Genomic DNA, 17,210 nt, shown 5'->3' with positions numbered 1-17,210 from the left:
TATCACAGGGGTCGGGAACCTTCTTGGCTGAGCGAGCCATGAAAGCCAAATATTTTAAAATGTATTTCCGTGAGAGCCATATAATATTTTTTTAACACTGAATACAACTTAATGCGTGCATTTTTAAGTAAGACCAGCATTTTTATGGTACAATAACTCTCTTATTCTTTTTACTAACATTGTTATTCTGAAGCTAATCAATAATAAATACAATAGTACTTAACATTAATGCGACTTCTTGAACATGTGTAGTAGAAAATGGATGCATGGATGGATTAAAATGCATGAGAATGTTTTATATTTTGAACGTTATTTTTAACACTGTGATTACCAGCGGGATTATTAATTACTTCACATGTTAACTAATGTCAGCTAAGATTTATCCGAGAGCCAGATGCAGTCATCAAAAGAGCCACAGGTTCCCTACCCCTGGTTTATCATGTACATTTTATATATATATATATATATATATATATATATATATATATATATATATATATATATATATATATATATATATATATATATATATATATATATACATATATATATATATATATACATATATAATATAATATAATAGAAAAATCTCCTGACGATTGAGGGGACCCCTCATGAAACAGTTCTGTAGAGATGAAGTAGTCTTGTGATTTTTCCCACACATACATATTGCGCTCTACCACGGTATCGAGCACTATTCTCTGGATAATCCAATTAAGACACACACACACATATATATATATATATATATATATATATATATATATATATAAAACAGGCTTGTAGGGATAATATAGCCTCTGTGTTTTTTCCTGACCTTACGTATTTTTCTTCTGTATATGCATTTTACAAGTAATTGCCGCCCCACCCTACTTAATGCATTACTCTTATGAAATTGTCCAACTTTCTTAATAGATGTCTGGTGCTCAACAATAAATGCCCCAGGACATTTGTTTTTTTAGGCAGTTTGAAAGTTTGCGGCAGTCAGGCAGAGCACAGCAGTTCGTTTCTATTGGTTCTTTTACTTCCTGAATAACTCCTGCTGTGCAGAAGTGGAAACTTTGTTTTCATGCATGGAAGTAAACAAGCATTGGTGCTTCTGTATGACTGCTAACAAGCTAGCAAGATGCACCGGCAGTGATAAGAGACTATCAGCCCATGCAGGCGGACAAGTTTAGCTTGCTTTATGATGCTTTCCTACTTCTCATAGTGTCTGTCAATCTTTCTCCTCCCTCGGCGCCACGCTATGCAGGCTAAGGAGGGCGTGGCCAGTGTCGTCTCTGTTGGGATTGGCCTGTGACCTGTCCTGGCTTTATCTCCTGCGAAACATGTCTGTGTCCCACCCCAGATATAGTACCTTGCTGTCTGTCTTGGCCCCGCCCACAAACAGTGACATCACCGCGGGACACAAAAAAAAAACAGTGCCATGACTGTTTCCGTTCTCGCCTCACTCTGACTGACAGGTGGCTTTCGGAGCGCAGGGAGTTCCTCGCTCGCTGTCAAGTATGTCAGCTACTAGTTAGTCCAGACAAGCAACTTTTAAGGAGTGCAGGCAACTTGCACAGCAACTCTCCGGGCTCACACATGGCCTTTCAGGTTGGCGACGGTGGACGCTGCTGGTGGCGTGCGCCTTTATCTGCTGACCGCTGGTCGTCATCCGAGACAGCTGAGAAGGACATCTAGCTAGAATGGGACAATGGCATGGCACAAGCTGTTGGACGGTGCGCCTGAGCGAAAGACAGGGAGGTTGAACATGGAGTTTTTAAAGAACCGGGTTCCCGGTGGGAGCCAGGTTGCCAGTGGTGATGGTCCCCATGAGAATGTAGCGGCCGCTTTGCCACGGGACCCTACTTCACTGCTCCTTCGCATGAGGAGACCAGGCCGGTTAGCTAGGGGACAATGTATTGAGGAGCATCCAGAAGTACCAGCAGTAGAGGCTGATCCGGTCAATGTGTCCTCCAGGCCTCACCGCATTAGCAAAACGCGCCTCAAAGGTATGACTGACTAAGTCGATTGATGCTGTAGTTCTTTGTCAAAAAAGTAGTCACCACAGCGGTCAATAATGTGCATTTTATTCTGCATAGACCTCAATTGTCCACTTTTTGCCTTTGCTGCATCTGTTTGTATTGCGTCTTGATTTGCAGATAAGACTATTGTTGACCCTGCAGGAGGAGGAAGTGTTGGCCTAGATATCTGCTGCTTGTACAGCATCTTGTTGACATACTTGCCTTGAAAATCCCCCTTGCCAGATTTTAGAAAGCCTGTCATAGCCAAAAAGTGCCAATGTTTTTACAACACACTCAGTGTTTTCTGTGTTGACAGCTATAGACTGTATTATAAATAGTGAATTTCTAAATGAATGCACATATTCTCTACTCATGTTCAGATTTGATGCTGTAATTCCTTCCCCCAGCAAAAAGCAAATTCATGCTAATATGCTAATATTGTTGTTGGTAAATACAAAAAAAAAGTGACGCTATGCTCATGTGATGCTTCTTGTTTACAGCCCCTATGCTGAAGTTTATATTTTGGGTGATAGGTTAGAGCCAATTTTAAATCCTTGTTTTCCTTCTTCTTTCCAACCAGAAAACCTCCAACAATTTACAAAAACCAACATTTTGCAGCATGCTCGTCGTATCCACAAGGGTGAGTTCTGCTTTAAAAAAAAGTTGCAGTTTGGATAGAAAACATAAAAACAAAAGGGTCACATGGCAGCGTGATTTGTTCATACCGAAGAATAACTTGCCTTTTGTGAGGTGAGAGCACCACTCCCTTTGCAGAACTGGCTTAGCCTGAGTTGGCTTTTAAATTGGCGCTAACTTTCTTGTTGCCATTTGTCCTTTTTGTGCACACATTTTGCTGTCACTAGACGTACCACAGCAGCGCAGGTTTTGGGCACGGCTTAATTAAAGCAATTCATAAATGGGTGCAGCAGGCTTTATGTTCGGTAATGGGGAGTCAAGGAATTTGTTTATCTTTTTTTTGGAAGTGGTTTCACTTTGAACCGGGCTTGCGTTGTATGTGTTGAGTATGACTTGGGGTAGATTTACACTGCAGGACCAAGAACCCGAGTCCAGTTTGTGTATTGACTGTATATTTACACAGTGATGTGTCCCATCTAAACGTGAGTAAAATCTGTCATCTTCCTAACTTTTGAGAGTAGGTCCACCCAAACGATTCGATCCAAAATTGAGTCTTTCATTTAGGGCTGGGCGATATATGGAATATACTCCATACATCGCGGGTTTGTCTCCGTGCGATATAGAAAATGACTTTTTTGTGATATTCGAGTATACGTTCTCACACAGTTACTTTTAGCTGCAGGCATTACACTGTGGGCGTTTATCACTCTTTCTTGTCTCTCCTTCTCACAGAGCGGTAAAACAAGCGCACCTTGTTACATACCTCACATGTTGTCACGCGTGCAATGTCACACGCCGTCGCCCAGCAGAGAGGTAGCGGCATGGTAACATTAGCTGTTGTGCTAGCGGTGCGGTGCGAGTGGTAATACGAGAAAGAGAAGTTGCGAATCTGGTTAAGGAAGAATTAGTTCCCAGGAAAAACATCACGGGGTCCATCGTCTGGCGGTGGTTTGGCTTAAAGCGGGAATATGTTGAACAATTATGCTGCAAAAGCGTTGCTACAAAAAGTAGCAGCATTGCTAATTTGTAGCATCATTTGAAAAGTCACCCGCTATAGAATAAAGAGTGCTTGAAACTCCGCATGTCAACATCTCCGGCCGGTGCCACACCAACAAAATGCCCAAGCAACCATTTCCAGATCAACACCATTTAAAAAAATTAAAAATCAACAGAAGGAGATAACGTCCGCAGGAACCTACCACATTGCGAAGGACATACACTATTTGATTTCCTATTATGCAGCTCATTTTTATTTGACAGTTATTGAAATATCTTGTGTGACATCATGCACAAAAGTGCACTTCACCTGTTTTTAACTATTGTAGTGGCGTTCTGTACAAAAAGTGCACTTTAATTTAGTGTTGTTTTGATTTGTCATTAAAGTGACATCATGCACAAAAGTGCACTAATAGTTTGTTTTAAAATGTCTGTCAATCTTGCACTTTCTGTTTTGGAAATGACATGACTGTTTGTGCCACTGTTTAATAAATACAGTTTTGGTAAACTAACTAACCATATTTTCCGCACTATAAGGCGCACCGGATTATAAGGCGCACCTTCAATGAATGGCCTATTTTAAAATTTTGTTCATATATAAGGCGCACCGCATTATTAGCGCATAGAATAGATGCTACAGTAGAGGCTGGGGTTACGTTATGCATCGTTTAGATGGAGCTGCGCTAAAAGTAAAGTGTCAACAAAACAGTCAGATAGGTCAGTCAAACTTTATTAATAGATTACAAACCAGTGTTCTGACAACTCCGTTCACTCCCAAAATTAATGAACAGCTGTTTTATTATTTTCCCCGATTTAATAAACACTTAAAAAACAGTCTGATACTGTTACGGTAAATCAAACATTAGTGCAATCACAATATAGTAACACTCGAAATAGTGCAAAGCAATAATACATCAATAACTCAACGTTGCTCAAACGATAATGTCACACAACACACAAAATAAACATGTAAAGCTCACTTTTTTAAGTTATTCCTCATCCACGAATTCCTCAAATTCTTCTTCTTCAGTGTTCGAATCAAATAGTTGGGCGAATACGGCATCCAACATGCCCGGCTCCGTCTCTTCGAAGTCGTCATTAAACGAGTCAGTGTCGCTCTATTCCCGTGTTCTACTGTGTGACTGATCGCCTTGAGTTTAAACTTTGCGTCGTAAGCGTGTCTCTTAATAGGAGCCATTTTGGGGTCTTTACATAAACACACAGAAACGCCACGCCTCCCGCAGTCATATATCCCAGCATGCACCGCGCGCTTCTTCTTCTACGAGGGAAAAGGAAGTCGGCGGCTGGATTGGTTACAAGCAGAGCGGTAACCGCCAATCAGAGCGCATGTTTTAGATTCTGATTTACATTTTGACAGTCACATCAAATCAGTAACAAAATCGGCCTACGATCACCTCAAAAATGTAACAAGACTTAGAGGGCTCATGTCAGCTCATGACTTAGAAAAACTTGTACAGGCCTTTATTACCAGTAGGCTAGACGATTATAATGGTCTCCCTGCAGGTCTTCCCAAAAAAACTGTCAGGCAGCTACAGCTTGTTCCGAACGCTGCTGCTAGAGTTCTAACAAAGACCAAAAAATGTCAGCACATTACACCAATTCTTAAATCTTTACATTGGCTCCCTGTACATCAGAGAATTGAATCCTCCTGCTCACATATAAATCACTACATGGTCTAGGGCTGAAGTATATCACTAATATGCTCCACCTATATAAGCCCTCTAGATCATTAAGATCTTCTGAGGCCAATCTGTTGGCGGTTCCCAGAGTAAACTCAAATCAGTCACTACGCAACAAATAGGTGGAATAAACTTCCTGAAGATTTTAGACTTTCCCCAACTCTGACTACTTTTAAAACTAGACTGAACACTTTTATGTTCACCTTAGCTTTCAGCTAAATCTTTTAAACTTTTAACTCTTAACGTCCGCAGTGTTTTTATTTTTATTGTCTGCGTTTTAATTTTGCTTTTGTTTTCTCTCATTTCACTTTGTTGTCTGCCTTGTGTATAAAAAGTGCTATACAAATAAAGTTGCCTTGCCTTGCCATGTATAAGCCAATCAGCAGTCGGCTGTTACAGCTTCCCAAATGCTGTAATAAATTAAGAATAATGGTTTGAGCATATGTCTGCATGTGGCCCCACTTTTAACTCTTCCGCTATTTACATTAAGTCATTATTTGACTTAGTCATTATTTTTTCTTAGTAAGTCAATATTTACGAAGTCAAAATAATGACATAGAATCTCAGGCAACTAGGACTGTTTTCTTTTTGCTTTACGGAAAAAATATATAGATATATATCGTACATTGCCTTCTCTGCCCGCTTCCGCCTTCCCCTGGAGAGACACCACCATAACTAACAAATATTCTGGAGGAAACACTGTATATTGTGTATTTTCCTAATGGTAAAAGCTGTTAATGTCTCTTGTTTTCATGTTAGCATTAATGGTCGCTAGCTGGTACCAGTCAGTCTGTGAGTTTATCAAAAGGCAGTTATCAATCACAGCTTTTTAATCATTTAAAACGTTTATACTAACCGTCAGGAGTAGAGATGCGCGGATAGGCAATTATGTCATCCGCAACCGCATCACCAAAGTCGTCATCCACCCGCCGTTCACCCGAACCAACACTTTATCAGAACTGCAACCGCCCGCCACCCGCCCGCTGAAATACATCAGAGGTAGGTCACCTTTACCACTCACAGGGCTATTTAAACCCGGTTCACAGAGTAATGAAGACAATTGGAGCCGCTAACGTTCTCGCGAATATCCAATTGGCGTTCACCCTGATGACAAGAATAAGGGTGAGTTGTGAAGCCATTGCTTTTGACATCTTCAACAACATGTACAAACCGATTGTTAGTCCGGTAACATGTTGTGTCAGCTTCCGCAATCACACGTACAAGATTGAACGGCATACTAGGTGACACAGAGTACACTGATGGTTGTGATATAAACAACTTTAACACTTACTAATATGCGCCACGCTGTGAAGCCACACGTAAACAAGATTGACTAACACATTAACACAACATAAACGCAACACAACAAATACCCAGAATCCTTTTTATCCCTGACACTTCCTGAATATATTTTACACCCCCGCGCCCCCAACCCCGCTTGACACGGGTCTTAAATAGCCCTTTGAATGGTAAAGGATACCAATCCCAGAATCATGTATATTAAATATTTCCGGATGGTTCAACCGCCACCCACCCGAATTTAATTAAAATCAATTTTTTCGTCATGTCACCCGCCCGACCCGCGGTTTATCCGCGGACTCCGTGGATGAGACCGCAAACCGCGCATCTCTGGTCAGGAGTTTTACTGCTAATAAATACTGATAAATAATGGTAATATGAACATAGCATTAGCTTGTGTCAGTTGAAGACTTGCCGTAGAACGGATGTGACTGATCTAAATGTTGCGTCCTCTGCAACCCAGGAATCACTAGGGAGCTCAAGGATTGAATTGCAGCTCTGATCGATTATTGTTCCTACCGCTGCCCTCCAGAGAGTCCCAGGACAGGAAATACATACTCCTACCCTTTGGGCTTCAGGGAGGAACAGCTCCACTTATACGGGCTGCAGTGTGTCACTGTCAGTCACAATCACTGCGTCTGCTCGAGGAATCATAGAGCAACTACCCTCTGATGTGCACTTACATGAAATGATTTGACCTCAGAGGTTGTTTTTGTGACCCCCCTCCCATTCGCCTCATTCTCCTTCTACCTTCACCCGGAAGTCATGTATGTTTGAAGTTGTCTAGCGCCAAGCTCGAATGTTTCCCAGACAGAGCGATGTTGTTGGTTACTCCTCTGCATTCCTTAAACAACCGAGCTGGTTTACAGAAAACAGTTCCCGCAGACGTCTCTACATGTTTGAGGGTTAACTGCTCTGCTGATAATGGCTCTCATAATACGGTGTCTTTTGTTTCAGGTTCACACACATGACGTCGCCCATGTTTTGAAGGAGAAGTATTTATTTTTCTGACAGGCGTGTTTGCACTCTCACAATAATCAGACTATTACCTCATTAAATACTGCGTTCAAGCGTCCTTAGGTTCCTTGAAAGGGTGTTTAACTCGAGCTTGCCTCTGTTTGGTCCAATCACATGTATTTTCTCCCCCACCACCTGCATTCTTCAACAGGGGTGGGTCTTTTCTGGAATGCGGGCCTTAAAATTAATCTGGTAAATAAATCAAACGACCCGTCTCTAACATAGGTCTGTGTCAGCGCTGGCATGGCAGTTGAGCTGAGCCAAGCTATAGTAATGCACTGCAAAAAGTCAGTGTTCGAAAACAAGAAAAAACCCAAACCAAAATTAAGGGTATTTTATTTGAACTAAGCAAAATTATCTACCAATAGAACAAGAAAATTTGGCTTGTCAAGACTTTTCAAAACAAGTAAAATTAGCTAACCTCAAATGACCCAAAAATACCTTAAAATAAGTATATTCTCACTGATAACAAGTGCACTTTTCGTGGTAGAAAAAAAAGAGACCTTTTTGGTCAATATATTAAAAAATATTATTAAATTAAAGGCCTACTGAAATTAGATTTTCTTATTTAAACGGGTATAGCAGGTCCATTCTATGTGTCATACTTGATCATTACGTGATATTGCCATATTTTTGCTGAAAGGATTTAGTAGAGAACATCGACGATAAAGTTCGCAACTTTTGGTCGCTAATAAAAAAGCCTTGCTTGTACCGGAAGTAGCAGACAATGTGCGCGTGGCGTCACGGGTTGTAGGGGTCCTCACATCCTCACATTGTTTATAATCATAGCCACCAGCAGCAAGAGCGATTCGGACCGAGAAAGCAACGATTTCCCCATTAATTTGGGCAAGGATGAAAGATTCGTGGATGAGGAAAGTAAGAGTGAAGCACTAGAAGGAAAAAAAAGGCAACGGCAGTGGGAGCGATTCAGATGTTATTAGACACATTTACTAGGATTATTCTGGAAAATCCCTTATCTGCTTATTCTGTTACTAGTGTTTTAGTGAGATTATAAAGTCATACCTGAAAGTCGGAGGGCTGCGTTGACCGCCAGTGTCTCTGAGGGAAACCATATGGAGGAGCCAAGAAAGTCACAGCTGCCTTTTTGACAGCTGTTGCAGGAGGACGCAAACTCCGCTCAAGTCTCTGACTTAATATCACAATTTTCTCATCCAAAAACTTGCCGGTTGACATGTGGTAGAGACACATGTTCGCTTGACCACTCTGTTCCATATTAAAGCTTCACAACAAACAAACAAACACCAGCTTTGTTTCGGTTGCTAATGGCAGCTGCAATCCCACGCTTTCTACCAACAGCATTCTTCTTTGTAGTCTCCATTATTAATTGAACAAATTGCAAAAGATTCAGCAACACAGATGTCCAAAATACTGTGTAATTATGCGATGAAAAGAGACGACTTTTAGCCGTGTGTGGTGCTGGGCTAATATGTCCGCTACAACTCGAGACGTCACGCGCACGCGTCATCATACGAGTCATCATTCCGCGACGTTTTCAACAAGAAACTCTGCGAGAAATTTTAAATTGTAATTTAGTAAACTAAACCGGCCGTATTGGCATGTGTTGCAATGTTAATACTTCATCATTTATATATAAACTATCAGACTGCGTGGTCGGTACTAGTGGGCTTCAGTAGACCTTTAAGTAAACGTTAGTGCCATTATCTTGACATATTGATAGGCGCTCGGCATTACATTTCTTGAAACCAGCAAACTTATACTAAAAACTATTTTATTGTTCTTAATGGAAAGGCAACCGCTTGTTACTGTTGGGGTCTCCTATCCGCTCAGGCAAATCATATGGTCTAAAAATAAATTTTTCCATCGACAACATGACATAATCGGCCAAGTGCGTGCTCTTTCAGTCAATTAGTGTGCATACATACTGCCCGGCCCCCCAGCCAATTTTTTTTTAATTGTAATTTTGAAGAATTTATCTGAATGTGCACGAACTCTCTCTGTTCAAAATTGTTTGAAATTTTAAATGTTTAAATATTAACTCTCAGTTTACTGTACTGTGCCAACTGTTCTACTATATGAGTACGTATTTTCTATTGTTTCATTTCAGCAAAGTCCATTTGGCTGCCATCTGTTTTAATTATGAGACACAATTTTGTCAGAATCATGAAATAAGAAATTATTACTTTGAAAAAGTAATTTTTTACTTGTGTTTGTTGACGACACAGCTTTGCAACAGTTAAAATTCTAGTTTCAAGCATGTTTTACTGAATATAGGTCATAAAATCTCAGCTACAAACTGTAATATCTTACTGAGATCATTTAGGACCAAAACACTTGAAACAAGTAAAACACCAACATAAAATCTGCTTAGTGAGAAGAATGATCTTATCAGACACAAAATAAGCAAATATCACGCTTATTTGAGATATTTAATCTTACAAGATTTCAGTTTTTGCAGTGTGGGATGTGCCGATCTTTCAGTATTGGACAATTTCTTTGCGTGGAAAACAGTATGTTATCACCATTGCCGATTAATGCCTTTCACTGCCGACCCAAAACGCCAATCGCCATTGGCTGATATTGTATGTATTTTTAGTCCCCGGCTAACAAGCAGCTAATTGTGTTTCTCCATATACTGTGTGGAGCCGCTCCCTTAAATGATTGATAATCAACTCCAATTCGAGAAATGAACTGCAATTCTTAATAGCTTGAGTATTTTTTATCCAGTATTAGGACATGGCAGGACATGTTACACACCAAGAGCAAGCAAGAACAGGCATGCTTGAAACAACAGAAGAAATAAGTACTGAGTAAACTTTTAAGAAACGTAGATGGAACCAACCATGTAGCAGCAGAAAATAAGCAGGTATTTTGTTGTACTTGCGCAATGACTAAAATAAAGATCCATCTATTAACAGGAAATTCACAAATACATTGTTAAGAATCTAGAGAGAAGATAATATAGCAGCAACTGTCAGGAGTACTGTCTCAGTCAGTACTCAACATGTCAGAAGGTGGATTGATCCAATAATTGGTGGTGCCAACACCAAGAGTAATATAGTATAAGATTCATACTAAAACCAATTCAAAGAAAACCAATACAGTCACATAGACATTCTCTGAGTGCCTGCAAGTCAGCATTCGGGGCAGGATTACTGGTCAGCTGCAGCATATAGTGAAACTAAAGTTGCTGCTTCTTTTCAATGTTTCAATTTCTATGCTAGTGTTAGTCTTTTTATTTTATTTTATTTAGTTCTTCTGGGCTGCACTTCCAGCTGCATAGTGGGACACGGCACAACACGCTTTAGTTTAGATTAGTTTAGTTTAGTCTTTATTTAAAAGGACAATGCACAGAAACCTTAAGTTCAAAGACATATATTCTGTACCAGATAATAGCTAACTAGCTCATTTCCATCTGCAGTCCATGGCTACCTAAATTAAAAGGGTACAAAAATCATGCAATAAAATTATGACAATGAAATCATACCATAGCATGTAATCAAATTAAGAAAAGTCATAAAATGCCCTTTCATGGACACATAATATACAATACAACCACACCCCATTTACAGTAGGGCAAAAAAGTATTTAGTAGGCCACCGATTGTGCAAGTTCTCCCACTTAAAAAAGATGACAGAGGTCTGCAATTTTCATCATAGGTACACTTCAACTGTGAGAGACCGAATGTGAAAAAAAATCCAGGAATTCACATTATAGAAATTTTAAAGAATTTATTTGTAAATTACGGTGGAAAATAAGTATTTGGTCAACCATTCAAAGCTCTCACTGATGGAAGGAGGTTTTGGCTCAAAATCTCACGATACATGGCCCCATTCATTCTTTCCTTAACACGGATCAATCGTCCTGTACCTTTAGCAGAAAAACAGCCCCAAAGCATGATGTTTCCACCCCCATGTTTCACAGTAGGTAAGGTGTTCCTGGGATGCAACTCAGTATTATTTTTCCTCCAAAGACGACGAGTTGAGTTTATACCAAAAAGTTCTATTTTGGTTTCATCTGACCACCTGACATTCTCCCAATCTTCTGCTGTATCATCCTTGCGCTCTCTGGCAAACTTCAGACGGGCCTGGACATGCACTGGCTTAAGCAGGGGGACACATCTGGCACTGGAGGATTTGATTCCCTGTCGGTGTAGTGTGGTACTGATGGTAACCTTTGTTACTTTGATCCCAGCTCTCTGCAGGTCATTCACCAGGTCCCCCCGTGTGGTTCTGGGATTTTTGCTCACCATTCTCATGATCATTTTGACCCCACGGGATGAAATCTTGCGTGAAGCCCCAGATCGAGGGAGATTATCAGTGGTCTTGTATGTCTTCCATTTTCTGATAATTGCTCCCACAGTTGATTTTTTCACACCAAGCTGCTTGCCTATTGTAGATTCACTCTTCCCAGTCTGGTGCAGGTCTACAATTCTTTTCCTGGTTTCCTTCGACAGCTCTTTGGTCTTGGCCATAGTGGAGTTTGGAGTCTGACTGTTTGAGGCAGTGGACAGGTGTCTTTTATACAGATAACGAGTTCAAACAAGTGCCATTAATATAGGTAACGAGTGGAGGACAGAAGAGCTTCTTAAAGAAGAAGTTACAGGTCTGTGAGAGCCAGAGATCTTCCTTGTTTGAAGTGACCAAATACTTATTTTCTACCATAATTTACAAATAAATTATTTACAATTCCTACAATGTGAATTCCTGGATTTTTTTTCACATTCTGTCTCTCACAGTTGAAGTGTACCTATGATGAAAATTACAGACCTCTGCCATCATTTTAAGTGGGAGAACTTGCACAATCGGTGGCTGACAAAATACTTGTTTGCCTCACTGTACATCATCACACAAAGACAATACATGCTCTTGTTAACATCTGTCATCATTTGTAAAAACAACCTCACAATTTACACACCTCACAATTTACAACAAAAATCCTGTCATGGATCAATATAATACACATTAAGTTGATCTGCCAAACACAGTGCCCACCTTAGTGACCGTGTGAGTAGCTTTGATTGCTCCAAAGCCACTTTTTAACTTCATTCGGGAAATGTCTGTTAGACATTTCAAGTATGTTGTGAGGTCGTTCCAATCCTTTATAGCTTTATATGAAAAGGCTGATTGTGCAAAAGATGTTTTATATATGGGTACGCTACACTCCCCCCTGGTGGAGGCTTGTGTGTTTCTAGTTGTCACAGCAGATGTAAACTGGACAAAGTGCTTAAGTGGCGCTGGTGCAGTGTTATTTAGGATTCCATGGGCCATTTGTATTGATGTGAATCTTTGAATTTTAGCTAAATTTAACAATATATTTTTGGAGAACTAAACAGTGATGGTGGTGTTGTGGTGTTCAGTCAAGGATTTTGAGCGATTGTTTGTGCATAGTTTCCAATGGCCTAATTTAACATTAATTACGTTTTGAGGAGATTGACTTTCGTGACGGCGGAACGAGATGGTTGCACACACAGACACACCTTCACGCAAACGTACACGAACACACACACATTCACAGACACACACATGATCAAGGTCAACACAGGTGGATTGTTCCATGCAGGATTATAGCAAGCATCGTTGCCTACCTACTAGTGTTTTCCCGACACGAATATTTTGGTACGGTATTTCGATACTTTTCCAAATAGTGGCCACCACAAAAAATAGCATTATTGGCTTTATTTTAACAAATAATCTTACGGTACATTAAACGTATGTTTCTTATAGCAAGTTTGTCCTTAAATATAATAGTGGACATACTAGACAACCTGTCTTTTAGGAGTAAAGTAAGCAAACAAAAGCTCCTAATTTACCTGCTGACATATGCAGTAACATATTGTGTCATTTTTCATTCTATTATTTTGTCAAAACTCTGAGGGATAAGTGGTAGAAAATGATTTATTCATCTACTTGTTCATTTACTGTAAATATCTGCTTAATTTCTCTAACATACAATATGTAGTAACATATTGTGTCATTTTCCATTCTGTTATTTTATCAACATTATCAAGGACAGGTAGTGGACAATTAATTATTTGCTTTTTCATTATCTACTTACTTTCTCTTTTAACATGCTATGCGGGTGGACCGATACTTTTTAGAGGTGGTATTCATTAGTGTCGCGGTACTATACTAATACCGGTATACCGTACGACCCTATTCTGTACTGTTTACTTCTGCGGAAACTTCTAAACAGACAGTTTTGCCATGTTTGATCGAGGAAATATGCTTACAGCTGATCACCGTGATCAAATGAATCACGATCGCCCATCCCTAAAGTTATGGTTACAATTTTGTGTTGCCTGGTTGTAAAGGGCAAGGGCAAGAAATTTTGATGAACACTAACAGTGACTCGCTCGAACATAGAAAGTTTCTGTTGGACAGCTTCTCCTGTGAGCACTGACAGGCCTGATGATGCACGTATGTTGTCCCTTGTTGCCTTATATTTGTGTTTTTTGTTTTTGTGCTACAGCGCAACAACCTGCTGCAAACCAGTTTTTAACTGAGTCAGGCCGCGTTAACCGTTTTTTCTAATCTTTCTTGTTTCATAAATAAATATGAAAAAGTTGCCAAGCTATATAAATAGTAAAATGTGATTACTCATCGACAGTTTTCTTTAATGACCGTCACCTTTCATTGAAGTAAAATCACTGGAAAGACTCCAAAATAATCCGGAAAGTGAAGTGCTAGTAAATAAAAGGGTTATATAATCAACACGATCACTCGCCATGCCGCTTGAAATGTAGAACAAGGAAGAACTATAAATGCACGACGATATCAAAACAAAAATGACACGCCAATGTGTATTTAAGATAAAGAAAAGAAGGCTATTTAGTTTGCTTCTGTTTTATCCGAAATGTATCTCCAAAAGACTTACGTTGTACTTTGGCGCTACATAGAAGAAAAAAAAAAATAACTTGACCATCTGGGTGGAGGGGGTAGTGCCCCCCATTGCAGTAGTACCTCAACTTACAAGCTTAATTGGTTCTGTCACCAAACTCTTAAATCACTTGTATCTCAAATAAAAGCTGTTCATTGAAATGAATTGAAACCAATTTAATTGGTAGTCCGCCCACTAAAACACCACCATCCTAACATGTAACATGCCTTATGAAAAGAAAAAACCACTTTGAGATGATAAATATTGTGTGAAAACTACAATAGAACAGACCTAGGCAAATTAAGGCCCGGGGGCCACATGCGGCCCGTTAAGCTTTTCAATCTGGCCCGCCGGGCATTCCCAAATAATTATTTTAGATCGTTAAGATGGAAAGTGTAGCTGCCATTATGATGTGCAGTGATGTTTTCTACTGACCGTAAGTCTTGAACTATACAAACTATTTCAATGGTTGGAATCTGTGCTTTTGCTGTATATACTAGTTACTATGGTCATTTAATTAGTTAGTATTGTAATCTACATCACAGCAGCTCGAACAAGGCACCAAGCAGTGTGGGTGGGGAACGTTTCCACAGAGTGTTTCCAGAGCGGCCAGCCTGAAATGTGGGTGTCAGGGACAGATGCGGAAGGAGATTTTTACAACAAAGTTCTAAAGCTTAGTGATATATCAGATATATCAGATTGTATGTGGGGTTCATTTTACCCTGCGCATTCATATTTTGCTGTTTGTTGCATTTTTGTTGTGTTTCGCTTGATTGTAAACTATGTGGATTGAGAGGGGGTGTGACGTTCATATGTTGAAAATATTCAGTGTTTTATCGTTCATAGAAAAGTGTAAAATTCCATGAATTTTTTTTAGGTGGTCTGTCATAACGTTTTTAGCATTCAATCAGACATTATTGTGAGGTTTTGTATTAGTGTTCCTAGACACATTTTTTTCTCTAAATGTGGCCCCCGAGTCAAAATAATTGCCCAGGCCTGCAATAGAATGTACTACAAATAACTACAGTAAATTTATGAAGTGATGTAATAATGTCCAGCATTTACCTTGGAGAGTGGACTTTTAAGTTATCTCCTTCTCCTTCTTCCAGCTGCTTCTCTGTCAAACACACCATCAGCAGCTTCTCCTCCATATTTTCATGGATACGTTTAAACATTATTTTAACATCCTTGGTTGCCTTTAGACGCCTCCTGCTTCACTATGGAGAATCAGCCTACCATTGCTGGAAATAATGGCGGCGATGACCAAGAAGAACGCGGAGTTGGAATATAATTACAACACTTTATGTACATATTTATATAATATTTACATATTTATATAATATGTAACTACAAGCTCCATTCACAGACAGAGTCCCATTGCTTTTATGAGCGGTCCAGCGAGTCAAAAGCTGGAAAAAAAAATAAAACAATAAACATTTTTTTTTAAATGTATTTTTATTTTTATTTTTATTTTTTATTTTTTTGTGGTGGCCGTAATTCTTTCGTGGCGGGCCGCCACAAATAAATGAATGTGTGGGAAACCCTGAATTGCTACCAAGAATCATATGCCCTCTATTGAAAGGCATCGCAGTGGCACCGCTCCACAAAGCGTCCGCTTGTGTTGTTTGTTTGCCTCATTTTGCATAACTTGTGTAGTTGAGAGCATGTGACAGCGGGAGGGAGAGGGATGAGAAATGGACCAAATCGAGACAAAGATCTTTTGTGTCTTGCAGTCTTCCCCCCCTCTTGTTTCCTTGGATATTTTGTTAGCAAACCTAATCCACAGTTTAACTCCAAATGACTTGGTTTCATGTGGATCTCTTGGAAAAAGGTCTGGAAAGACCACCCTCAACACAAGATTAGAATACCACAATAATCAACAAAGTGTGTGTGTGTGATTATGAATGTTGATCAAGATAGAGCTGTGTTGTACTTGGGCAACGCTTGCTTGAACCAGTTCGATTTTTTACGCTGACCAATGTTTGTTGCTGTCGCTCGCACTGATCGGAAAGTCGCAGTCTCCCGGGATTTTCCACATTTGAAGACGTTCCTAGAAATTGTGTTTGCGTAAAAACAATCTTGCGCCTACACTGATAGCCCCTCGTGTGTAGCTAAATGCCCAGAAATGAGGAACACAAAATGGACTGACACCAGACTGATTAATCGTTTAAATCAATTAAAAAAAAAACTTTGAATTATATTCGGTTGCTTCTAGTAATCGTCAGGTAGGTAACATAAAGAAATGCCTTTAAAAGGGCGGAATAGCTCTGTTGGTAGAGTGGCCGTACCAGTAACTTAAGGGTTCAAGGTTCGATTCCCGCTTCCGCCATCCTAGTCACTGCCGTTGTGTCATTGGGCAAGACACTTTACCCAGCTGCTCCCAGTACCACCCACACTGGTTTAAATGTAACTTCGATATTGGGCTTCACTATGTAAAGCGCTTTGAGTTACTAGAGAAAAAGCGCTATAAAAATATAATTCACTTCACTTTGTTTATTTCCCTAAAATATGCATTGAGGCTTTAAAGCAGGGGTGTTGGACTCATTTCTATTGAGGGCCACATTGCAGGTATATGGTGGCCCTGAGAGGGCCGTTTGTAACAGTAATAAAAATAATAATAATAATAATAATAATGGATTATATTTTACATCGCGCTTTTCTATTATTGGACACTCAAAGCGCTCACAGAGAAGTGGAA

The 17,210-nt window shown here is 39.8% G+C and overlaps 1 protein-coding gene across 3 annotated transcripts in view; it reads left to right on the top strand.

Moving 5' to 3' along the window:
* The first annotated feature begins 1,442 nt into the window (after positions 1-1,442).
* Positions 1,443-17,210, top strand: part of fryl (furry homolog, like) — a 165,201-nt gene continuing 149,433 nt past the window's right edge. For all 3 annotated transcript variants that reach the window (XM_061888409.1, XM_061888408.1, XM_061888406.1), the window contains exons 1-2: positions 1,443-1,994; positions 2,587-2,646. In XM_061888409.1, coding sequence (XP_061744393.1) covers positions 1,697-1,994; positions 2,587-2,646 — 358 coding nt within the window. In that variant the 5' untranslated portion in view covers positions 1,443-1,696. The remainder of the gene's footprint in view (positions 1,995-2,586; positions 2,647-17,210) is intronic.

The sequence above is a fragment of the Nerophis ophidion genome, linkage group LG26 (genome assembly GCF_033978795.1).
Source record: "Nerophis ophidion isolate RoL-2023_Sa linkage group LG26, RoL_Noph_v1.0, whole genome shotgun sequence".
NCBI classification, from domain to species: Eukaryota; Metazoa; Chordata; class Actinopteri; order Syngnathiformes; family Syngnathidae; genus Nerophis; species Nerophis ophidion.
Note: the sequence above shows the minus strand (reverse complement) of the source record. Positions and strands in the feature narration are given on the sequence as shown.